The sequence below is a fragment of the Aquarana catesbeiana genome, linkage group LG13, assembly GCF_042186555.1.
Source record: "Aquarana catesbeiana isolate 2022-GZ linkage group LG13, ASM4218655v1, whole genome shotgun sequence".
Lineage (NCBI taxonomy): Eukaryota > Metazoa > Chordata > Amphibia > Anura > Ranidae > Aquarana > Aquarana catesbeiana.
This window is the reverse complement of record NC_133336.1, coordinates 155,481,655-155,507,599: the sequence shown is the minus strand read 5'-3', so window position 1 is coordinate 155,507,599 and position 25,945 is coordinate 155,481,655. Positions and strand designations below refer to the sequence as shown.

General features: G+C 41.9%; 1 protein-coding gene across 6 annotated transcripts in view; it reads right to left on the bottom strand.

The window, feature by feature from the left end:
• MTA1 (metastasis associated 1) overlaps positions 1-25,945 on the bottom strand; it is a 611,607-nt gene that overhangs the window by 441,404 nt on the left and 144,258 nt on the right. For all 6 annotated transcript variants that reach the window (XM_073610308.1, XM_073610309.1, XM_073610310.1 and 3 more), the window contains exons 6-8: positions 23,436-23,553; positions 18,471-18,573; positions 6,370-6,469 (exon numbers count right to left, since the gene is read on the bottom strand). In XM_073610308.1, the coding sequence (XP_073466409.1) occupies positions 6,370-6,469; positions 18,471-18,573; positions 23,436-23,553 (321 nt within the window). The remainder of the gene's footprint in view (positions 1-6,369; positions 6,470-18,470; positions 18,574-23,435; positions 23,554-25,945) is intronic.

Below are 25,945 nucleotides of genomic sequence, written 5' to 3'. Positions count from 1 at the left end.
AGGAGGGTGGAGATTAAATTCTCAGAAAAACCTTTAGATCTTAACATACCCTACTCAGTAGCCAGGCCGCTAACTTCCATTGGTGTATTCGTGGACAGGGGACAGGGCCCTGTGAGAGGAGATCCTCTCGAGGTGGTAGGAATAAGGGAGGTTTGACTGCTAGCTGCTTGAGTACTGAGAACCATGCCCTCTTTGGCCAATGTGGTGCCACTAGAATCAGGGACATGCTTTCCATCTGAAACATCCTGAGAACTGCCGGCAATAACACTGGAGGTGGGAAGGCATAGCAGGTTTTGAAATGCCAGTTCTGGATCAATGCGTCTACCCCCCGTGCTCCTTCCCCTCTGTTTAGAGAGAAAAAACATGGGGCTTTCGCGTTGTTTTTTGACGCAAACAGATCCACTTCCGGAGGACCCCACTTTTCTGAAATGAGATTGAAAACCTCCTGGTTGAGGATCCAGTCACCCTCTCTCAGCTTTGTTCGGCTGAGAAAGTCCGCTATCACATTCTTCTCTCCTCTCAGGAAGACTTCTGACAATGAGAGGGTGTTGGTCTTGGCCCAGTTCAGAATGTCTGATGCGAAGGCCAAAAGGACACCGCTTCTCGTGCCGCCCTGTTTGTTTTTGTAGGCCACGGCAGACGAGTTGTCCGACCGCACCTGAACATGGTGGCCCTGTAGCTCCTTTCTGAAAAACCTGAGTGCTAGCCCGATTGCCCTCAGCTCCTTCCAATTGGACGACCTTATTAGTTCGTCGTCCTCCGAGATGCCCTGTGCTAAAAAGGAACCCAGATGTGCCCCCCATCCTTTGCCGCTTGTGTCTGTGGTTACCACCCGAGAAACTGGGATGAACCACAGACGACCCTGCGACAAGTTTGCAACCTTTCTCCACCACCATAGAGCTCTCTTTACTTGGTGTGGAACCTGCACTAAGGTGTCCAGATCTTTCTGACTGTGATCCCACAAATTTAGAATTTAACCTAGGTACGTGATGCGTTGTGAGGGAATCAAGCTGGACTTCTCCAAGTTCAGCAGCCACCCTAGACCTGTAAGGACCTTCTTTGTTAGTTCTAGATCTTTGACTAACTGTACTGGGCACTCTGCAAATAGGAGCAGGTCGTCCAGATAGGCTATTGCTGATATTCCCTGGAGTCAGAGAAAGGCCATAACTTCCGCCAAGACCTTGGTGAAAATGCGGGGCGAGGAGGATAGCCCGAATGGCAGTGCTTGAAACTGAAGGTGTACCGTTGTTCCACCTAAGTCTACTGCTAGCCGAAGAAACCTCTGCGAGGCTTCTGCTATAGGGGCGTGTAGATACGTGTCCCTTAGGTCCAGCGATACCATAAAGCAGTTGTGGGGTAGCAGGGCTCTGACTGTGAAAATTGTCTCCATACGGAATCTTCTGTATGTCACTGACCTGTTCAGGGGTTTTAAATTCAGAATCAATCTGAATTTCCCTGTGGGTTTTTCACTACGAAGATATGTGAATAGAACCCCTGTCCCTCCTCTGCCTTTGGTACACTGTGAACCACATTCTGATCTTCCAGATCCCTCAGTGCTCCCAACAGAGCCTCGGCCTCTGCCGTGCACCTGGGTAGTTGCGTGACAAGGAATCTCCGCGGGGGAGGACTTCTGAATTCGAGGAGGTACCCCCTTCTTATAACCCCTAGGAAAAAGTGATTGGGGGATATTGTCTCCCACTGTGGGAGAAAGGCCCCCAGTCTTCCCCCCCACTGTGGTTGGGAAGTCATTGGCTTTTACGGGGCTGCTCAGGAGGGCGAAAAATCACCCCTCCTCTGCCCTTGCCTTTTTGACCCCAAGATCTTTTGCCCTTCTGGCTTTGGAGTTTCTTTACATTTTTGCGGACTAAACCCCTTCTTTGTTTGTGCTGGGGTTTTCCGCTTAAGTGGGAAGGATTTCTTCCCGTCTGCTGTGCGGTCCAAGAAGGTCTCTAAACCTGGGCCGAAGAGGTCTCCCGTTAAAGGTATCCCGCACAACTTGACCTTAGAGGCACTATCGCCTAGCCAAGTTTTTAGCCAGCGGGCTCTCCTGGAAGAATTGGCTAGAGCCGCTGATCTGGACAACATGTGGACTGATTCTGCTGAGGCATCAGCTATGTAGGCGATACCCCGCAGAATCGTAGGGAAAGAAGATAGAATGGTTTCTTTGGCCATTCCAACTTCAATATGCTCTTGGATCTGGGAGAGCCAGTGCTCCAGATTACGAGCCACAACTGTGACAGCCAATTCAGGCTTTAAATTGCCAATTGTTGTGTCCCAAGTCTTTTTGAGGAGAGAGTCTATTCTCTTATCCATGACATCTGCCAAGGCCCCCATGTCCTCAAACGCCAGGTCCGTGTGTCTGGAGACCTGGGAGAAGGCGGCATCTAACTTGGGATTTTTATTCCAGATAGATGCTGGATCCTCTGAGAACGGAAATCTCCTCTTTAGGGATCTAGAAAAAAGGGATTTCTTTCAGGATCTTGCCACTCCTTTTTAATCGTTTCAACCAGTACCTCGTGTACTGGAAAAAAACTTTTTTTTTGTTCCCCCAAGCCCCTGTACATTTGGTCATGGAGGGTCAGGAGTTTCTTGTCCTCCTGAATACCGAGGGTTGTATAAATAGCCCCTAAGAGGTCCTCTACCTCCTCCAGGGACAATTTATATCTGGAGGATTTCCTGGACTCCCCGTCCTGGTCCTCCCCCCTGAACCTTCTTGGGAATTGGAGGAGTAACTATCTGGTTGTCTCTGTTCCACTCCGGAAGGGCCTGGAGCTTCCTCTGCCCTAACTGAAGTTGCAGGTTGGGCAGGAGCAGAGCCCTGAGCCTGAGGCGGGGTTGTATCCTGGGAAGCTGGATTAATGGGAGGCTGAAACCTTTCAAATAAGGCTTTAAATGAAGAAAAGGTGGACGAGAGGCTGCTAGCCCTGACTCCTGTTCAGAGTCCCTCTCTTCAACAAGGGAGTCTATGCAGTCCCTACACAAGACCTTTGTCCATGACTCCCCTAATGTGTCCCTGCAGGAGGCACACTTCTTTTTAGAGCTATGTGTAGATTTAGACTTCTCTGTAGCTTTCTGAAATACATGAAAAAAAAAAAAAAACAAAAAAAAAACACACAACATTTTGTCACTTTAAAAACTAGGATACAACCCTGGGAGTGCACTAGACCCTCCTTAATATGTGGGGATCTAAGCCTCCCTCCCTCTGACCACCCAGGGTGTCTGCCCCCCCATGACAGCAACTATACACGGAGAGGCAATCCTAGACAGGGAGTACCCTTCCCCAGGGTGCTCTTACCTTAGGAAGGCTGGAGGCTGCAGGTGGTTGCTACTACCGAGTCCCACGCTGCCTGTGCGCGTTCCAGACTCGTCTCCAGCTTGTGCCTGGCTTCCCTATCAGCTCCGCGACCCGGAACCAGAAGTCGCGGGTCAAAGGCAAGCACTCGCCCTTCCGCCGGAAATTATGTCGTCCGGCACGCCTAGTTCCAAAAGAGCGGCCTGTACAGTGTACAGGGAAAGGCGAACGCCTGCTTGCTGCGGCCCTGTGGATGCGATAGGGGTCCCCCGCAACCAGAAGCCGCGCTCAACTAGGATGGAGTGGCAACTGAATGAAGGGTAAGTATCCCCCTTTGCTCCTAGGAAACCCCTGCTCCCCTTACAGGATCAGAAAAAAATCACTAGCCACAGTCACCCTGACTGACTGGCCTGGCTCCTTGCACAGTGTCTCCCCGCCGGAGGACACACTAATACTGGGGTTCGGCAGGGTTAAGTAAGAATTTATGGGCTGGCGCAGTGTTTCCTAGAGGAAGAGGAGGAGATTATCTCTCATGGTGGCTGTCCTGAAAGATGAAAGGGGAAAAAAACTTTTGTGAATCAGTATTGCTGGGACCTTTAAAAAGGGGTTTTAAGCCTTTGTGTATTTTTTCAACTTAATGCATCCTATGCATTAAGGTGAAAAAACACCTGGCAGTCACCGGCCCCCCTGAGCCCCTTCACCTCCTCGGCGGGGACACACCATCCCTCTCTCCACTGGGTCCCAGCTCTTGATTCGATAGATTGATAGCAGCGCAGCCATTGGCTCCCGATGCTGTCAATCAAATCCAATGAGGCGGGCGCCAGGGGCGGGGCCGAATCCGGCATTCGTGTCTTACCCCCCGCAAGGTGACCCCCTCGGGAAAACGTTTCTCTTAGGGGGTTATCTAAAGCGGGGAGGAGCCGCAAGAGACCCCAGAAGAGGATGTTCGGGGTCACTCTGTGTAAAACGAGCTGCACAGTGGAGGCAAGTATGATATGTTTGCTATTTAAAAAAAAATAAATGATCCTTTACAGTCACTTTAAGAAGGGGACATACCCCGATTTCTCAGGACAGCTTGTCCTTAGAAATTGTATGTTCGTGCAAATAAAAAAGTATCACGCACAGTACTATTTTGTCTCTGTCGCAAGTGCACTAATACGGCTACAATCATCTCAACCACTGAGAAAAAGAAACATGACTGTTAAAGCACCTGCATCATATTCATACATTCAGAAATAACACCAAGTTTGAGCAAATATCTTCCTTCCCAATATTTTCTGGAAGACATCTACCTATGACCAGCCCAGACCCAGCAAATGTAATTTGATTAGTTACAGTGCCTTGAAAAAGTATTCATACCCCTTGAAATTTTTCACATTTTGTCATGTTAAAACCAAAAACATAAATGTATTTTATTGTGATTTTATGTGATAGACCAACACAGTGGCACATAAGTCTTTTGCAAACTAACAGGTTTTCTTCTAAGATTGCCATGTACTTGGCTCCATCCATCTTCCAATCAACTCTGAACAGCTTCCCTGTCCCTGTTGAAGAAAAGCATCCCCACAACATGATGCTGCCACCATCATGTTTCACAGTGGGGATGATGTCTTCAGGGTGATGTGCAGTGTTAGTTTTCTACCACACATAGCGGTTTGCTTTTAGGCCAAAAAGTTACATTTTAGTCTTATCTGACTAGAGCACCTTCTTCCACATGTTTGCTGTGTCCCCCACATGGCTTCTCACAAATTGCAAACGAGACTTCTTTTGGCTTTCTTTCAACAATGGCTTTCTTCTTGACCCTCTTCTATAAAAGGTCAGATTTGTGGAGTGCAGGACTAATAGTTGTCCTTTGGACAGATTCTCCCACCTGAGCTGTGGATCTCTGCAGTTCCTCCATAGTTAGCATGGGACTCTTGGCTGCTTCTCTGATTAATGTTCTCCTTGTCCGGCCTGTCAGTTTAGGTGGACAGCCATGTCTTGGTAGGTCTGCAGTTGTGCCATACTCTTACCATTTTCAAACGATGGATTGAACAGTTCTCCGTGAGATGTTCAATGCTTAGGATATTTTTTTATAACCTAACCTTGTATTAAACTTGTCCACTTTATCCCTGACCTGTCTAGTGTGTTCCTTGGCCTTCATGATGCTGTTTGTTCACTAAGGTTCTGTAAAAAACCTCTGAGGGCTTCACAGAACAGCTGTATTTATACTGAGATTAAATTACACACAGGTGGACTCTCCATTTACTAGGCAATTGGTTCCATTAGATTTTATTTTAGGGGTATCAGAGTAAAGGGGGCTGAATACAAACGCACACCACACTTTCCAAATATTTATTTGAAAAAAAATTTTGAAAACTATCATTTTCTTTCAACTTTACAATTATGTGCTAATTGGTGTTGGTCTATCACATAAAATCCCACTAAAATACATTGATGTGGAAAATGTAAAAGGGGTATGAATACTTTAAGGCACTGTATGTGCTATGGTTGGTGTGTCTAGGGGTTTTGCTAAAGAAATCTTGAAATAGCTTTTGCCGTGCATTCCAGTTATAATTTAGCACACATCCATACACAAATGTAAGTACACAAAACAAAAAAAAACAAAAAAACACACACATTAGAAAAAATATCTGCATTATACTTACTTGCTAAGGGGCAAGAAAAGTTTTCTATAAATCATTTGTTGTGTATATAATACTGAAAAAGTAGATCAATATCACTAAATGTGTGACCCCCACATGCCGGCTTCCTTTTCAGGCATGACCATTGGTTTAGCTGGGAGACACCAATAACTGGTAAGGACCCAGCAGGAAGGTGAAACACTGACCTGCTTAGTATGCACAGGATCTCTGCATATTCCAACGATCCCATGGCTAGCAACTACTCGCGAGTGACAGGATCCAAGTGTGACACTGGCCTAAAATGTGTACAGTCAACAGCTTCCATTCTAACATTTGTTTTGTTCCATACATACATTAAATCATTTTGGAACAAGTGTAAATGCAAATACACCACATAATAATCAAAACTATATATATCTTGGTGAAAATAAGACTCTTGCTTTTCCTTCTTACCAGTGTGATGTCTCTAGAGGCTGCAGCTGCACTCATATGTAGACTAGGCTGTCGGACGGAGCTACTGCAGTCTAATGCACGTGCAAAAGTACCTACAGAACTGAAAAAAGAAAAGAAAAAAAAAAAAAATCTGTTAGGAGTTTATAACATCCAGAACCCAAAAAGCATAACAAAATACATTTGTTGTAAATCTTCAAAAGGCATTTCCACTTTTATTAAACACATAAAGCCAGGGGTAACGTGGCAGGGCATATAGAAGGAATTTTGATTGACCTGTAAATTCCACATCTAGGAGTAACAGTACAGGACACAGGCAGCTTACTCATACACCATAGGTTAAAGGTTCGCACCTTCTGGCAATTTGACACTGGCAAGGAATGGAAGGATGTCCTGTACTGTACTCCAAGATATAAAATGTACAGGTAAGTGAAAATTCCTCTCATCTTAAATAGTACAGTACAGGACACAAGTAACTTATTCATACACCATGGGACAACCTCAACCAATGTATACAACTAGGCAAACATAACTGTGCCGACAGGCCCAAAGACAACAAGGGTAAATAACCCAAAATCAGAGCACCACTGCAAGAACCTTGTGACCGAAAACTGCATCAGCAGAAGACTGGACACATCCACCTGGTAAATTTTGAAAAAGCGTAAACCGAATACCAGGTGGTGGCCTTACAGAGTTGGGCGACAGAGGCTTGGTTCCTAAAGGCCTAGGCTACTCCAACAGATCTGATGGAATGTGCGAAGAGGGCAGGAGGAGGTTTTTGTGTCAGAGCATAGGCTCTAGCAATCTAATTCCTTATCCACCTTGCAATGGTGGATCTTGTAGCAGTATGCCCCTTGCAATGACCCAAGGAAAGAACAAATTGGGAATCTGTTTTACAGAACAATGTCCTTATTGAGGTGAAACACTGAAACCACATTTCAAAGGAAGGATGGTCTAGGGTGGTCTAGGTTTAACGCAACCTTGTCTTTGTGAAGTCCAAGAAAAGGCTCTTCGCAGGAAAGGGCCACCAGTTCAGAGATGCATCTTACAGATGTGATAAGTACCAGAAAGGCTACTTTATGGGCAAGAACCTTCAAGACTATCCCCCATGGGTTCAAAGAGGGGTTTTTGCAAGGCAGGATGAATAAAGCCAAAAATTTGTCCTTTGGGGGTGCTAAGATTCTGGTAAAAAAAAAAAAAAAAAAAAACTGCTTGTAGGAATGCCAGAATAATCTCTTGCACTGAATTGACTGCGCTCACACCAAAGCAAAGCTTTCCAAGTACAAAAAGCAATCATCTTGTATGTAGCTTTTCTTGCATTCAGCAAGGTAGGAGTCACAGACTCAGAACCCCCTCTATCCTTTAGGACCTGGGTTTCAAACAGCCATACCGTTAAAGACAGGGACTGAAGCAGGGTAGAATAGAGGGCCCTGAGACAGCAGCTCTGGCCTGTTGGGACAAGGCTCAGGGTCTTTTGCAAAAAGTCTGACTATGTCGATCAGGGTCTTCTGGGCCAGTTCAGTGCCGGAAAAATCACTGCCTTCCTCTCTTGCTTTTTTTTGTGTAGCAGGCAAGGCATAATGGTTAGTGGATGCAAAGTATAAATGAATCTAATTGAAACCAGGGGATAACTAAAGCTTACAAGACCAGAGCTTGAGGATCCCTGGTTGCTGTGATATCTGGAGGTTAGGATGAGGATGTTCACATCCAGAGACCCCCATTTTTGGCATATCAGACTAAACACATCTAGATGAAGCGACCATTTCCCTTGGTCCAAACGGTGCCACCTGCCAGTTGTCCACTCCTGAGATGTAGACCAGAGAAGTCACTGGCCAGAGAGTTTGTCCATTAGAGAATTTTGTTCGCTTCCTTCAAGGCAGCCTCCTTGTGCCCCTTTAATGGTTGATAAATGCCCCTATGATGGCACTCTCTGACTGCACCTGAACTGGGTTTCCCTTTAGAAGGTAAGGTGATCCAGTGCTGGAGGAAAAGCCTAACAGCTCTGAGCTCAAGGATGTTGATGGGGAGTTTGGCCTCTTAACTTGACCATGTTCCCTGAACTGTCAATGGACTGAAAGACTCCTCCCCAAACTGAGAGGCTGGAGGCTATTAGAGCCAGAACTCTCATGACTAATTTCAATGGTCGGATTTCTTTTGAATCTTGGTTGTTGCGCATGAGCTTAGTGAAAGAACTTTTTCTGGAAGAAAAACCTTTGCCAGGGATGTATCCAGGAACAAAGCCAGATACATAAGGTGCATGAAAGGTGGGAGAGCAAATTTTTTTGAATCTGATCAACCAGCCAAAGGCCTGAAGCATCTGAAAGGAAGAAGAATCCTTCAGAAGATTTTCTGTCACCTGCATGCCCCAAGTTCTTAGAAGGGTAAATAAAGACTCTAAGATCTTCGTGAGCACCCTGGGAACAAGACAGGCCAAAAAACAATACGGTCATCTGGAATTGGTCACTTGCCGCTGCAAATCATAGAAAATCGCAGATGAGGTGGGTACATGGGAATATAAGTAGGCATCTGGGATGTCCACGGATGCTACGTGCTCCCTGTTCGCCCTATCTCAGACAGGCAATTACTGACCCTGGTAGTATGGGTACAATAACTCAATGAAAAAAAAAAAAAAAACGGTGGTCCTGGGCTTTCTGCAAATTTGATTGTCTTTGACAGTTTTTGGTTGATTTGAAAGAAAAAAAAAAAAGGTTGGGCGGAAGAGTTTTGCTCTTTGAAACCTCTGGTTGAACCCACAAGTCTGGCACATCTGTGACCCAGAGAGATGCAAACTGCAACAGATGTCCCAATCTTCACAGGGAAGGAGTGAGGGCACCCCTTTATTGTAAAGAGGACTTGGGTCGCCTTTGGTGACCCAATCTTGTCCAGATGGGAAGGCCTGAATTTTGTCTTTAAAGTTGAAGCCTGGGAAGAGCATGGAGGTGCTCTGTGTTTAGAGGAACTAGGAACTCCTGAGGGTTTTGTCATCTTTCTCTGAGGAAGCAAAAAGCGTTCCTCACCTGTATCTTTTTGTGAGTTGGTCAAGTGCCTCAGCAAATAGATGCCTTCCTTGAAAAGGCATATGTGTGAGACGTCGGTTACATGTAGCTTCTGCTGACCAAGCTTTTTTACTGGGAATTACCGGAATGGTGAGAGGCCTGAATACACTTATGTGATAGATGCACCTGAAAGCATTTGAGGTAGGATGTAGTCATTAAGACCATCAAAGCTAAATGTCCCCAGTTTAACCACTTGCTTACTGGACACTTAAACCCCTCCTCCTGCCCAGACCAATTTTCAGCTTTCAGCGCTGACGCACTCTGAATGACAATTGAGCGATCATAGAACACTGTACCCAAATTAAATTTTTATCATTTTTTCACACAAATAGAGCTTTCTTTTGGTGGTATTTAATCACAGCTGGGGGGTTTATTTTTTGCTAAACAAAAAAAAAAGATGGAAAATTTTGAAAAAAAAAAAAAAAAAATCATGTTTCATAGCTTGTTATAAAATTTTGCAAACAGATAATTTTTCTCCTTCCGTGATATGCGCTGATGAGGCGGCACTGGTGGGCATTGATGGGCACTGATAGGCACAGTTAAGGCGGGACTGATGGCCACTGATAAGATGGCACTGATGGGTGGCACTGTTGATGAGGCACTGATTGTGGGCACCGGTAGGTGGCGCTGTTGTGTACTGCTAGGTGGCACTGGCAGGTGACACAGGTGGGCACAGATGAGCTTGGGACAATCTCCTTGATCGGGACCGATGTCTCTCTCACAGCCGCCGGTGATCGGCTTTTTTTTTCTCCTCACGCTGTCAGCACGGGGAGAAAAAATAGCCGATTACCAGCTCTGTTTACATCACATGATCAGCTGTCATTGGCTGACAGCTGATCACGTGGTAAGGGGTCGGGATCGACTCCGATCTGTGATCAGCCGAGTCTCATAGACTCGCTGATCACATAGCCCGCCCTACAGGGGGCACGCAGGCCGCTCGGGCACGGGAGGATGTCAGTAGACGTACTCCCGGCAAAGTAGGTCCACGCTGTAGCTGTCATTCGGCTATAGCGCGAATCTGAAGCAGTTAAATTGTTATACTAGGATCCACCATTAATAGCTCAATGAACATTGCAGTGAAATGCACGTCCCTCCTCCACGCTGGTTCTGGCTCTAAAGGCTCTAGGCGGAAGTGGCATTAAAGTGTAGAACCAGTAGTGTTATGTAACATCTGGTTATCCACCTGACTGAGACTGAGCCTACACTGTGAAGTGAATACATTCTAAGCAACCCCCCATAGCTGTGAAATATACAGGGTCAGTCTGTCCATAGACATGGACTACAGCCCTGGACCTGTAAAACACCCTGGGGATAACTCAATGCATTGCACCATGTGCTGAGGTAAGCACCCCATTCAGGATCCATTGCCTGAAGGGACATTACAGGCTGCCCCCACAGCGCGTGGTCCGGACACGGTATCCAGGGTTTTACTGATCTGAGTATACTGTTTCTGTAGGCATTAGAAGACTGTAAAATTTGACTGAAGAACTCTGAAGAAAACAAAGGCCTGCAGGGAGGGGCCGCCAGGGATCGGTGAGTGAGGTGGGAGGGGGAGCGCTCATAATTTTTAAGGATCAAAAAAACGAAAAAGTTTAACTATGCAATTGCCAGCGGGAGAGGCAGCAAAGGGAGCGGGGGGATGGGAGCACAGGCATTTTAGGCAGCGCAGGAGGGGAGGAAGCAGCGGGTGAATGTTGTGTTAGAGAGGTGGTGGCGGTTGAGGGGGTGTTGTGGTGTCATTTTAGAGGAATAGCTCTGGTCAGCGGCTTGTTAGCCACTAATCAGAGCTATTGTTTTGTTCAGCAAAGTCTGCTGAACATTTATGATAAAAGTTCATGGTCACTGAAGTGACCATGAGCTTATAGCAGAGAAGGAATGTAGGTCTGTCAAATGCTGGAAGCAGTACAGACCTGGTCAGCTGGGAGCAGTGCTGTAGGTCCATACAGCATACGGACCTGGCAGCGAAAGGGTTAAAGGGAAAATTCTGTTATAACATCAGCATTTCTTAAGAGCTTCAACAGCAATCTTTGAAAGGGGTAAAGCTATACCAGCTCAGACCTGCCTCCCACTGTAGCAAAAAATCACATCAGTGATCTATTATGCCGCATACACACGATCGGAAATTCCGCCAGCAAAACTTCGATGAGAGCTTTTTGTCGGAAAATGCGACCGTGTGTATGCTCCATCGGTCTTTTGCTGGCGGAATTCCAGCCAGCAAAAGATTGAGAGCATGTTCTCTATTTTTCGGTCGGGAAAAGTTCCTATCCGAAAATGCGATCGTCTGTACAAATTCCGACGTGCAAAATTTCTACACATGCTCGGAAACAATTCGACGCATGCTCGGAAGCATTGAACTTCATTTTCTCATAGTGTTGTATGTCACCGCGTTCTTGACAGTCGAAAATTCAGAAAACTTTTGTGTGACCATGTGTATGCAAGGCAAGCTTGAGCGGAAAAAAATCACAATTCCAATGGAAAAAAAAAAAAAAAAAAATCACAATTATCTATTTAAAAAAAAAAAAAAAAAAAATCAATCTATCCTATTAAAACCTAGGAAATAAAAATATATGTATGCCAAATTAAATCCTTTTCTGCCTCACAAAAAAAAAAAAAAAAAAAAAAAAAAGTACAATACTTTAGGATACATTGCAAAATTGAAATGTTTCAAGGTGCGAAACAGAAGCATCTTCAAAACCAAAATAATTCTCTGGAGTATAAAAGTGGAAATGGAATCAAAGGCTCTGAATAATGAAGTGGTAATGAAAGTGATTGCATAGATAAGGACGGTGATATAAAGGTTATTGAAATGCTTGCCATAATAGCCAGTTGCTTAACCTCCATGTATGCATTGGACACGGGTTCCCAAGGGGGATGAAGCCCACTTTGCATGGACTCACTGTACGCATTGATGCCAACCTAAATCTGAAGTTGCAACTGCAGCTCAAAGAAGATGTCATATGGCTGGGGGGGACGGACATTTTTTCCTTCCACTCACACCAATGATACTAGGACATTTTGTCCTTCTATCACACCACTGACGGACATTTTCCACACACTTATACTGGGGCATTTATTTACTTGCCACCATCAGCAGTATTTTATGGGAGCAAGGACTGTGACATATGTGTTCAGTGCCTTGTAGGTGCTGTTTATTCATCCCTTTTCAAGTTACTTCCATTGTTACATTCAAACTTGCCACAACCATTTCCTAAACTTGTTTCTGTTTTCTATCCTAAGGTGGCCCAGGTCTTTCATGATCTTAGATCTTAGAATAAAGATCGTGATTTTTTTTCCCCCCTCGCAATCTTAACCACTTAAGCCCCGGACCATATGGCTGGCCAAAGACCAGAGCACTTTTTGCGATTCGGCACTGCGTCGTTTTAACTGACAATTGCGCAGTCGTGCGACGTTGCACCCAAACAAAATTGACGTCCTTTTTTCCCCACAAATAGAGCTTTCTTTTGGTGGTATTTGAACGCCTCTGCAGTTTTTATTTTTTGCGCTATAAACAAAAAAAAAAAAAAAAAAAATCTATATTTTTTACTTTTTGCTATAATAAATATCCCCCAAAAATATTTTTTTTTCCTCAGTTTAGGCCAATACGTATTCTTCTACATATTTTTGGTAAAAAAAAAAAAAAAATTTGCAATAAGCATTTGATTGGTTTGCGCAAAAGTTATAACGGGGATAGTTTGATGGCTTTATTATTATTATTTTTTTTACTAGTAATGGCGGCGATCTGCGATTTTTGCAACATTATGGCGGACACGTCGGACAATTTTGACACATTTTTAGGACCATTGGCATTTTTACAGCGATCAATGCTATAAAATTGCATTGATTACTGTAAAACTGTCACTGGCAGTGAAGAGGTTAACCACTAGGGGGCAGTGAAGGGGTTAAGTGTATCCTAGTGTGCGTTCTAACTGAAAGGGGGATGGAACTGTGCAGGGGACATGACAGATCATCTAATCATACTCTGTATGAACAGACTGTTCTCCCCTCAGAGAACTGGAAACTGTGTGTTTACACACACACACACAAATCCCAGTTCTCCGTGTGCCCCAAGCAATCGCATCTGCTCCGTGGGCGAGCACGCGCACGCCTCCGGTGGTAGTGGCCGTCTATGGTACCGACGTACCATGACGGCAATTCACGCAGCTAATCCATGTTGCCGCAGTATAACTGCGGCAGCTGATCGGCATGGGGTTAAAGCATTTTCCCAAATTTTTTCTATGCAGAGAATCCTCTGCTCAAGCCGACAGCTGTCAAAATAAACATGCAGTCTGCCAAGTATCACAATATTGCTCAGCTGCTGAGCTAACTATAAACATTGTAACATTTTGTTCTTTAGATCAAAGAAATGAACTTCGGTCTGCAAATGAGGGCAGTTTAACCACTTAGACTAAACCTTTTTCTGACACTTGTTGGTTTCAAGTTAAAATCATTATTTTTTGCTAGAAAATTACTTAGAACCCAAAAACATATTATATATTGTATATGATAACTGGGTATCCTAAATAAAGCGCCCTTCCAACAAAAGATACCCCCACCGCGCCAATGACTCTGAATACCTAATTCAAAAAATTAGTGCTGACCAGTGTTAAATAGTGAGCTCAACATAAACGTGAAAATGTGAATATTTAAAAATGATGAGAAAAAGCTGCCCCTTAAAAATATATTACATGCATACCAAATATTTAATCCTAAATGCCAAAGATTGCCCAAATATCCCCTAAGGGCACATAGGATAAATATGGGGCGCTGAAAATATAATGTGTAACCAAAAATCTGTGTTAGCACAATAGTGGTGAGACCCTCTTATTGTGTTTGTATAACACGTGACAGACAAATAGTGCTATCAATCTCAGGGTAGCATATAAAATAAATAAATATATATGTGCCAACCTGTTCATGGCTGAGTGGGAAGACAGAAAGGTATTTAGCCAGAGGAGACCTCAGTTATTATTTTACCGAAGATTCATTGATGACCTCTTATTTATTTGGGAAGGTACAGAGGAATCAATTCATACAAGAACTCAATAATTAATTCTAATAACATCAAATTGGAACATCAAATTAGTAGGACCTCTGTCAATTTTCTTGATGTTACGATTATAAGAGAGGGAGATGCATTAAGAACAAAAGTGTTTTTCAAGCCAACTGATCAGAATAGTTTTTTATCAATAAGAAGTGGCCACCACCCGGCATGGATAAAAAACATCCCTAAAGGACAGATGTTACGTGTTCGTCGTAATTGTACAAATTTAGATGACTACTATGAGCAGGCTGAGGTCCTCAAGAATAAATTTATACAAAAGGGATATGAAGTGGAGGAACTGAGTAGGATCACCCAGGAGGTGGCTTCAGTATCCAGGGAACATTGCCTAAAAAAGCCCTCATCTATGTCAGAGGACACTCGACATCAATTCGGATTCATTTCAGGGTTTCACTGTCAGTATAGAGAGATCGAGAATATTTTTAAAAAACACTGGCACATTCTGTGTAAGGATAGACACTTAGGTGAGGTACTGCCGAATCAACCGAGGTTCATATATAGGAGGGCACCAAACTTCGGAGACCATGTAGTGAAGAAAATATTAGACCCACCAAGGCGGAATGTGTTCGGTTTTGATTTCAAGGGTTTCTATTGTTGCAGGAGGTGCATTTGTTGCCGGACAACAAGAGTGAACCACAGAGGAGTTACAAGTGTAACCAATAGGCAGGGAGAATCCTTTGAAATCAAGGAATTCAGCACATGCAACTCCACACATGTCGTGTATTTAATGTGGTACCCATGTGGCCTATTATATGTAGGGAGAACTAAGAGACTCTTGAGGGTCAGGATCTCTGAGCATATGGCTAACATAAAAAATGGGTATAGGTTCCATAGTGTCTCCCTACATTTTAAAGAAAAACATCAAAAGGATCCCTCCCTATTACAGTTTTGTGGGATAGATGTAGTCCACCCCTCTTGGAGGGGGTCCAATAGAGTTAGGGACTTATCCCGGAGAGAAACTAGATGGATATATCTTCTGAAGTGTCTGGCCCCTAAGGGGTTAAATATAGAACTAGTTCTAAATTGTTTTATCAATGATTTTTAATATGAGGTTATCTCAGTTTTAGACTCGTGTCCTTTTTAGTGGTCTTTTTAGGGTTCTAACATAGGAGGTACTATTTTTATGAATAAATATTTTAATTATTTAAGATGATACCCCCACTGGGGTGAGAGTGAGGGGAAGTTGGTGAATCTACATTTTCATCAATCCCCGACTCTGTTCACTCCATCTACATGGAAATTTAGAAGGGGTATACATCTACTGGTGTAATCAGAATGTGCTGTAAGAGGATGTGGAATGAGGTAATTATCACTAAGACAGAAAAAAAACCCCCGCACAGTGAATCAACCCGTAGAGATAGGTTTGGAGCGGATAATTTATTTAGGAGACAATTTTTTGAAATATATATATAGATTGTCAGCAGTAGAAAGTGCTTAGGTTTTATATTAGATTAATTTTTAATATACAACATATAATTTTATTTGTTTAATTTTAAAGTTATATCCGAAGGGAATGATATATTAATATTAAAATAAGAGAGGTTCTCACCATGAATACATTTATGTAAGTTATGCACTCTGTAATATGGATACTGGTCACTAGGTGGAGGCTTGCTGTTTGAACAACAGCCAGCATGCAATAAGACTGGATGTGATGATGCGTGCAGTTACCACTATTGACCAATGGGGGAGTCTGTACAGGATTCCCTCATCCAGCTTATCATAACAGATCTAAGTTTTAATACAACAATTGGGAGGGATAGATAAAGTGATTAAATTTATGTACAATGTTTTTATATGTGCTCGATCCCGCTTGTTAGTTGGTTTAATGTGATATCCCATGTAGAATCAGCAGAACGGGGACGCGAGGTGTGCGCATGCGCAATACGCTGCCGAATGGGCGTCAATTAAGAGCAAATATAAGGGGTGAATGACAGTATACACAGCCAATCCCATGATTAAGTCTACCTATGACAAAACATGTCGGGGGCGTGGCTGTGAGACGTGACACACAGCGCGGTTAACTACACAGGAGGCAGGAAGTTTGAGTGCACGGAGGAGCGGAGGACAGCCGAAGGGAGGGGTGAGATTGCAGTGAGATTGCAGCCCAGTGAAAGTACACCTCGGGTCCGCCGTGACCAACAGTTGTTTTGTTGTTTTATCCACAATTGCTTGAAGATTGATGTGATCCACACACGATTTCTGCTGTTTTATCTTTGGTATAATGTGAGTGCATCAGTTGTAGATTGCAGTGGTTTTAATAAATGTTGTTTGCTGGTTCACACTATTGTAGCACTTTATTTTGTTTCATGTGGATCTATTTAACAACTATCCTCCTGGACACCGATTGTTCCATTTGCCCCTGAGTGTGGTAAAACAAGCGTGTACTGCCTTGCATGAAAGTGCTGGCATTGTAATTCGGTGAGGGCATTTCTGGAGGGTGTGATTCACTGAACACAGGGGTAAGGTGGAAGACACACGAAGACACCAGAGTGTATGCATCTGATATTACACTGGATGTGGTCACTAGCAGTTCCTCTTGGATGGATTCATTTTATATGGACTGTTATGTGATGTTTTGATATGTCACAGCATGGAGTGTAGTGATTGCACTTAGTGGTTCACTTGTATGTCACATATATATTTATTTATTTTATATGCTACCCTGAGATTGATAGCACTATTTGTCTGTCACGTGTTATACAAACACAATAAGAGGGTCTCACCACTATTGTGCTAACACAGATTTTTGGTTACACATTATATTTTCAGCGCCCCATATTTATCCTATGTGCCCTTAGGGGATATTTGGGCAATCTTTGGCATTTAGGATTAAATATTTGGTATGTATATATTGTATGTGTATATATATATATGTGTATATATATATATATATATATATATATATATATATATATATATATATATATATATATATATATATATATATATATATACACACACACACACACACACACACACACACACACACAGGGGGTCCCCGGGTTACAAACAAGTTAGGGACTGTAGGTTTGTTCTTAAGTTGAATCTGTTTGTAAGTTGGAACAGGTACATTTTTTAAGTGTAGCTCCAGCCAAAAAATCTATTTTTAAGCTTTTTTGATAGCATAGGGAAAGGTTAACACCCCTGTAACATTTGTTTTGCTGTGTGTGCCCCTGTTCAGAAGATTTCACCTCACTTTCTGTCCCAATGACAATTGGATTTTGAAAATTGTGGGTTGTTGTGGAAACAAGCCTTGGTGATAAAGCATCAGTGGAGGTACCTTTTCCCCATATTAGCTCTTACATGAGTGAATTTCCTTTCCTATGGGTAGATTTCCTCTCACTTCCTGTTGTCTACCTCCGTTTGTAAGTAGGAGTCGTTTGTAAGTCGGATGTTTGTAACTAGGGGACCCCCTGTGTATATATATATATATATATATATATATATATATATATATATATATATATATATATATATATATATATATATATATATATATATATATATATATATATATATATATATATTTTTATTACACACATATATATATCAGAGACCCTAGAGAATAAATTGGTGGTTGTTGCAATATTTTATGTCACAAGGTATTTGCGCAGCGGCCTTTCAAATACATTTTTTTTAAAGACAACTAAACAGTAAAGTTAGTCCAATTTTTTTACATAATGTGAAAGATGATGTTATGCCGTGGGAATAGTGAGAGAATTTAGATCTTTATTCTAAGCAAAAAAATTGTGATTCTCATTTTGGCCAGAATCGTGCAGCTCTACTTTGTAGCAATAATGGCAGGCAGATTACCCTTTATGGGTAATATTAATGTTTACACTATTTAAGCATTGATTAAAATGAGCCTGGAAGGGAAAGGGGTCCAAATCATAATCTTGTAGACAAGCCTGCTGCATTCAGAAAACATCCAAAAATAGCAAACATAGAATTTATGTATAAATTATTAAGAATATGTTATTTCTTACCGTGCTACTACTAAAAACTGATCTATCTGTTTGTCTGTAAGGGGGTTGTTTGCTTCCCAAACTTTAGTTTCAAGGTCAGCTTGGTCTCTTCCATCTTCTGTTCCTGTATATCAGGCAGATAAAAACATTTATTGGGTAACATACATTTTCTGTCATTTAGGCATGGGTGACAGGAGACACTGGAAACTCCAAAACATTTCTACTAAAAAGTAAAAATAAAAAAAAAAATTAAACAGTCCACAGAACCCCATCTGTTTCACACTACACACCACTGCAACAATCAATTCCACTGGAAACATATTAAAAAAGTGAAACTCTGGGCTTACCTTACTGTAAGTGTCACCAGGACAAAAGAAGAGACTACTCTAGCTGCCTGCTCACTTCCTGGGGATCCCATGTCTATCAGGCATACAGATTTTTGCCCTCTGCAGGGACCGTGTAATTCTCATTACACGGTCCCTGCAGAGGGCAAAAATCTGCATGCCTGATAGACCCTGCCAAGGAGGGGGTCCAACACGGAGGGTAAGAGTCCACCTTTATCACTTTCTCACTTATTGGAGTCACCGCCAGTGGATTTGCACCATCCTGCACATCTCTCTCCTTTGTCAATCCACTCATAGGGGGATTAGTTGCTGCTGAGCTGTATAGTGGATGGAAGCTTTTTTTCACTGATGAACTTTTTATGTTTGAACCCATGGACTGAGTTTGTTTGATTTTCAGATTTTCACGCTATTAATATCATTGTACTTCACATGTACACATTTTTTGTTTCTTCTTTTTATTTGAGTTTTTATGTTTTGCACTTATATATTTCTACCACTCATGGAGTCATTTACTTGCTCTCAGTAGATTGTGGTTTTTACTACCACCCACATGTATTCACATCTATGTGTGTATTTTCATATAATTAGCGCACTTTATTTTTCATGGTATACACAGATATTGGTGTATTTTGTGTGCAGCTTTTACCTTTGACCTTTTTTGCTCTGCAGCGCAGTTTTTCTTTTTATTATAGGCACACGTACACAGGGTCTCAAAAGATGTGATGGCCATCACATTTTGAGAGACCCCGATCTGCAACGTTCAGTTTATAGTTTTTTTTACAGTTTTTATAAAAGTGAAAAAAGTGGAAAAAAAAAATAGTTGTGGTTGTATTTTTCTTCTCTCTCTTATGTGCGCTCTCTCTACTTTCCACTCTACTGTTCGTTCACTATTGTTCTATAGCTATCGTTCTCTCTCGGTTTTATTTTTACTATGTTGTATTGTATTTGTACTCGGAGTCAATCTGTGGATAGTGTAGGAAAGGAACAAAAAGCAACAAAGAACATAGACCTGAGTTGTGCCCTGGTCAAGTGGTCAGTATGCCTAAAAGGGGGCAAAAATGACCAGTAGGATGAATATGATGCCAAATTATAGCTCACTGAAATACGTATAATGTACCAAATTACAAACGCTTAACCATAATTTGCTTAGCAGGTACGCCATTCAGCTGCAGCGTGGATTTATTTATCTTGATAGCAACAGTGTTTGCTCCCACAATAGATAAAGCCGTGACTCCAGCACTGTAGGAGGTGATTTCACCACCACAGTTAAAAAAAAAAAAAGCATATATGCCGAAGCATGGGGGCAGCAGGGGTGGAGGAGCGATTTGCTCCTAACTTTTGGGGCAGATGCCCCCATGCTTCGGCATATATTTTTTAGGCCATTCAGCTGCAGCACATTTATCCTGACAGCAACAGTGTTTGCTCCCATGATACATAAAGCCACTCCAGCGCTGTAGGAGGGGATTTCACCACCACAGTTAAAAACAAAATGGTGCATGAATGCCCATCATTAGAAGTGGGAGGATGAAGGGAGGTACTCTAATGGTGGGCATACCCACCAATCAATCTCTTTTTTTCGTTCAGTCCACAGGCTGCATGAAAAAAAAAAAAAAAAAAAAAAAAAAAAAAAAAAAAAGATTACAATATATGCCCAACAAGGACCAGCAAGGTACTGGTATTTTGCTGAACTTTGAGTGGTTATACCAGAATGATGCCTGTGGGTTCAGGTAGCATCTTGGTATCATTCTTTTTAGCCAGCGGTCGGCTTTCATGTAAAAGTAATCCTAGCGGCTAATTAGCCTCTAGACTGCTTTTACAAGCAGTGGGAGGGAATGTTCCCCTCCCCCCCTCCCACAGTCTTCCATGGTTTTCTCTGGCTCTCCTGTCCCAACAGGGAACTTGAGAATGCAGCCGGTGGTTCTGCCAGCTGACCATAGAGCTGATCAGATACCAGAATGCCTCCAATCATTTCTATGGCCTAAGAAACTGGAAGCTACGAACATTTCAGGACTTAGATTTCGCCGGATGTAAACAGTTCCATTGGGAAATTGGGAAAGCATTTTATCACACCGATCTTGGTGTGGTCAGATGCTTTGAGGGCAGAGGAGAGACCTAGGGTCTAATATACCCCAATTAAAAAAAAAGTGTACCTGTCACTGCCTATTGCTATCATAGGGAATATTTACATTCCCTGAGATAACAATAAAAATGATTTAAAAAAAAAAAATGAAAGAACAGTTTAAAAATAAGAGAAAAAAAAAGCGCACCCCTGTCCCCCCTGCTCTCGCGCAAAGGCCGAACGCAAGCGTCGGTCTGGCGTCAAATGTAAACAGCAATTGCACCATGCATGTGAGTTATCACCGCGAAGGTCAGATCGAGTAAATCTAAAGTGGTAACCTGTGAAGGCTTTTAAAGGCTTTTAAAAATGTATGTAGTTTGTCGCCGCTGCAAGTTTGTGCGCAATTTTAAAGTATGTCGTGTTTGGTATCCATGTACTCGGCCTAAGATCATCTTTTTTATTTCATCAAACATTTGGGCAATATAGTGTGTTTTCGTGCATTAAAATTTAAAAAAAAAAAAAAAAAAAGATTTTCCCAAAAAAATACTGTGTGAAAAAAAAAACACCATTTTAATCTGCAGGGCCTTTGCTTTAAAAAATATATAATGTTTGGGGGTTCAAAGTAATTTTCTTGCAAAAAAAAAATATTTTTTCACGTAAACAAAAAGTGTCAGAAAGGGCTTTGTCTTCAAGTGGTTAGAAGAGTGGGTGATGTGTGACATAAGCTTCTAAATGTTGTGCATAAAATGCCAGGACAGTTCAAAACCCCCCAAATGTCCCCATTTTCGAAAGTGGACACCCCAAGCTATTTGCTGAGAGGCATGTCAAGTCCATGGAATATTTTATATTTTGACACAAGTTGCAGGAAAAATGCCCTTTTTTTTTGCATAAAGTTGCCACTAAATGTGAAGTTACACCCCAAAATACATTCTGTTGCTTCTCCTGAGTACAGGGATACCACATGTGTGAGACTTTTTGGGAGCCTAGCCGCGCACGGGACCCTGAAAACCAAGCACCGCCTTCAGGCTTTCTAAGGGTGTAAATGTTTGATTTCACTCCTCACTGCCTATCACAGTTTCGGAGGCCATGGAATGCCCAGATGACACAAACACACACCCCCCCCCCCCCAAATGGCCCCATTTTGGAAAGTAGACACCCCAAGCTATTTGCTGAGAGGTATGGGGAGCATTTTGCAGACCTTGCTTTTTGCCACAAAGTTTTGAAAATTGAAAAAAGAAAAAACATTTTTTTTCTTTCTTCATTTTCAAAAACAAAGCTGCCAAATACACACCATGCCTCTCAGCAAATAGCTTGGGGTGTCTACTTTCCAAAATGAGGTCATTTGGGGGGGGGGTTTGTGCCATCTTTATGGCCTTTAAAACTGTGATAGGTAGTGAGAAATCAATCATGAAATCAAAAATGTACGCCCTTAGAAATCCTGAAGGCGGTGCTTGCTTTTCGAGGCCCCGTACGAGGCTAGGCTCCCAAAAAGTCCCACACACGTGGTATCCCCGTACTCAGGAGAAGCAGAAAAATGTATTTTGGGGTGCAATTCCACATATAACCATGGCATGTGTGAGGAATATATCATTTAGTGACAACTTTTTGTAAAAATAAAAGAAAATGTACCCTAGTTTGTAGACGCTATAACTTTTGCGCAAACCAATAAATATACGCTTGACATTTTTTTTTACCAAAGACATGTGGCTAAATACATTTTGGCCTACATGTATGACTAAAATTGAGTTTATTGGATTTTTCTTATAACAAAGTAGAAAATATCATTTTTATTTTTCAAAATTTTCGGTCTTTTTCCGTTTATGTCGCAAAAAATAAAAAAATTGCAGAGGCAATCAAATACCATCAAAAGAGAAAAGGGAAAAAAGGACGCAAATTTAGTTTGGGTACAACATTAAATGACCGCGCAATTACCAGTTAAAGCAGCGCAGTGCCAAATTGTAAGAAGTCCTCTGGTCTTTAAGCAGCCAAAAGGTTCGGGGCTTAAGTAGTTAATGTGTTCCCAAAATACACAATAATGTGTGATAGATGTATATTGCAGCTCATTGTCATTCATTCTCAGCGGTACACCAATGCACATATACAGTAAAAACCTACTGATCTAAATGCAGCCCATTGTTTTTAGTGTGTCTGTAAACAGGCACGTAGATGTGCGTTGGGTATTGATCAAGAAAAAAAGAAAGAAAAAAAATCCAGTTGAAAGTTAGTATTTTTTGCAAGTATACTCGCAAATATGTTTGATTTTTTTTTACCATTAACATGCAAGAGATCTTAAAGTCCATTTTAAAAACACCATCTAAGACTACTCCATTTACAGGGTGAGCACACTGCTCTAAGATTTCACTGCAGAGTGAACACTGCTGTCACCCCATTACATGAAGCAGGAAAATAATGGCTCTTCTGGCAGGATCAGTAGTTTCAAAACAGTTACTGGGGCATTCAGATAAACAAAAATGACTTTGTTATTGCTAGTGACAAACTGCATAATAGGTCTCTTTTTTTTTTTTTGCCCACAGTAACACTTTAAGGCAGAGGATGATTAGGTCACATGGTATTAATTTTTACCTTCCTCTAGCAGGTCTGTTACATCAGCTTGGTATCGATTGCCAACACGTATCTCTCCTTTGTCTGCTAAGAGGGTCTTCTGTTGAGGATCATACACTAAAGAGTAAAAGAAGAAATCCTAAAAGAAAAAAAAAAAAAAAAAAAAGAAGAGAAACCTTTATCCAAAAAACATTTCTATTTCAGCATGGTTTTAAAATTTTATAAAGATATGTGGGGGGATGTCTTGTAACCACACAAAAAAATTCCTTCCCTCCTGCACTACCTCAAATAATTGTTCTGTGTAAAATCCCCCCCCGCTATCTGTCCCCTGTCTATTACATCTATCCCCCCAGCACTAATTGTCACCCCCCAGCATGGATCTCAGTGAATCAGTTGCAATTGACGGCTCCCTCCTACGCTGCCACTCCCGCCGGCAACTGCAGTTAAACTTTTTTCTTAAAATTATGGTCCTGGACTTCATACTCGCTGCAGTGTTGCTTGATCTTCCTGACAGTCTCTTTAAACCTACCTTCCTGAGTCAGATGTATAGCTCTGCAATCAGCAGGAAGCTTGAGCTTCATTGATTTAGTACTGATTCAGAAGTTAGCAGCACCCATCTCTGAAGTGTATGGTTTTCCACTCCTTCTGGACATCAATTTAAAAGAATTACTGCACCCTTACTGTATTTGGACAGGTTTCGCGCAAAGTACAATTGCGTTTAAAGCCATCTTAAAGATGGTTTATTGAACACACCTAATTTCCTAAAATTATTAGGAGAGACCTAGAAAAAAAAAAAAAAAAACAAAAAAAAAAAAAAAAAAAAAGGATTTCCAAACACCGTTACCTTGCCCATGGAATGCAGAGTGACAATGTCAAAGCAAACTCTTTCCTCTGTCGCAGTAGGTTTGCCTTGACATACACATACAATCTTTCATCAGTGTTTGGCCAAGCCAACAAATCTGGCTCCATGATGACAATGAACTGGATTGGGGAAGTGATTCTTAAAAATGTGATATGCCAACTCTGCAATATTCACTATACTGTTGTAAATGAGAAACTGGACATGCGGGTGGCTGCAGTGTTCGAACTCAAAAGGGCATATAAATTAAGACCAAGGCATTCTCCTGATGCCCTGTTAAGACTGCAACAAAATGAACCTGTCGAGGATTCCAAATACAAATCCTTACAGGTAATAAAATATATGTTTCACAACCTGACTGGGGATCTAAATGATTAACTTTATGTGGTGGGTACAGATAGACAATCTTCAATATGTTTTTTTGTAGTATGTCAAAAAATCCACCTTCACCACCCAAAAGTTTCAAAGGAAAAAAACAAAAAAAAAAAAACAAACAACATTTCAGGATTTCTCTCTATATTCAGGATTTATATATGCACCAACAGTTTGCGCAACATATTCAATTAAAGGTATTTTGTAATGCATTTGTTTTTACTTGTTGAATATGGAGGTTTATTTTTTCAAACAGGTCGAATCTGTGTGATAAAATTGGGCTTTTTAATCATGTAAATAAATTAGCAAAAAAAACACCACAATAAAACCATGCACTGGTTGCATGCACTGATAGAGCAAAATTATACCAACAAGCCAGTTTGTGAAAGGTCAATCGATAGAGTGAGTACTCATGAACAAGAACGGTCATACATGGTTCCTGCTAACGCGACGAATTTCGATTCATGGCCTGTTTTAAGCAGCATGAATTTTCACCTAAACTGAAAAAATAAAAAATAATAAAAAAAAAATCTCATCCACTCTACAAAGCACAGATAGAAAATCTACCCTGCCAGCTGTCAAAATACCCTTATAGTGGCTGCATCTGACTGGATGCTGCTGCTTTTCAGACAAAAATGTACACCCAGCTCCTTCGCTTTTTCAGTCGATGGCTGTTGGGCAGGAGGCGACAGACAGGGACACTAACAGTACATTTCCACCGGTTCCTCAGAAACCAGATGAAATCTCCAGTGTATGGCCAGCTATAGCTTAGTGAATGAGGTGAAGCCCAATTGCAATCAGAAGACAGAAGGTGGAAACGTTGCACACCGGAGCCCAGCCACTATATGGAAAGGTGAAGATACAGCTTCATCCTAAGCTCCCCTTGACTATACTCCTCTAAAATGTTTTTCTGTGCAGAGTTTCCACTTTTTGTCTTCTGCCCGCTTCTGCTAGCCTGGATGAGCTTGTTTGAATGCTGAAACCTGTTTTGTGCTTCGGACTGTAGAGGGAAGCTTTGTAGTGCTTTGAGCATCGCTCAAAGTTCTTTGCATATGCACCCAAATTGCAAATGCAATTTGCAAATAATACCTAATCATTTGTAAAAAGAACATTAAGAAAAAAGGAAAAAACACACACACTCCTAATTCACTAAGCAAAAATTGACTTTGCAAAGAACATTCTGCATTCTTACATCTCATCTAAAATGAATTTGATACAATACACCCTATAAACTTACACAGCAAATCTAGTCTACACTGCTGATCAAACAGGATTGAAGCAGAAGTTTAAGCAAGAGACT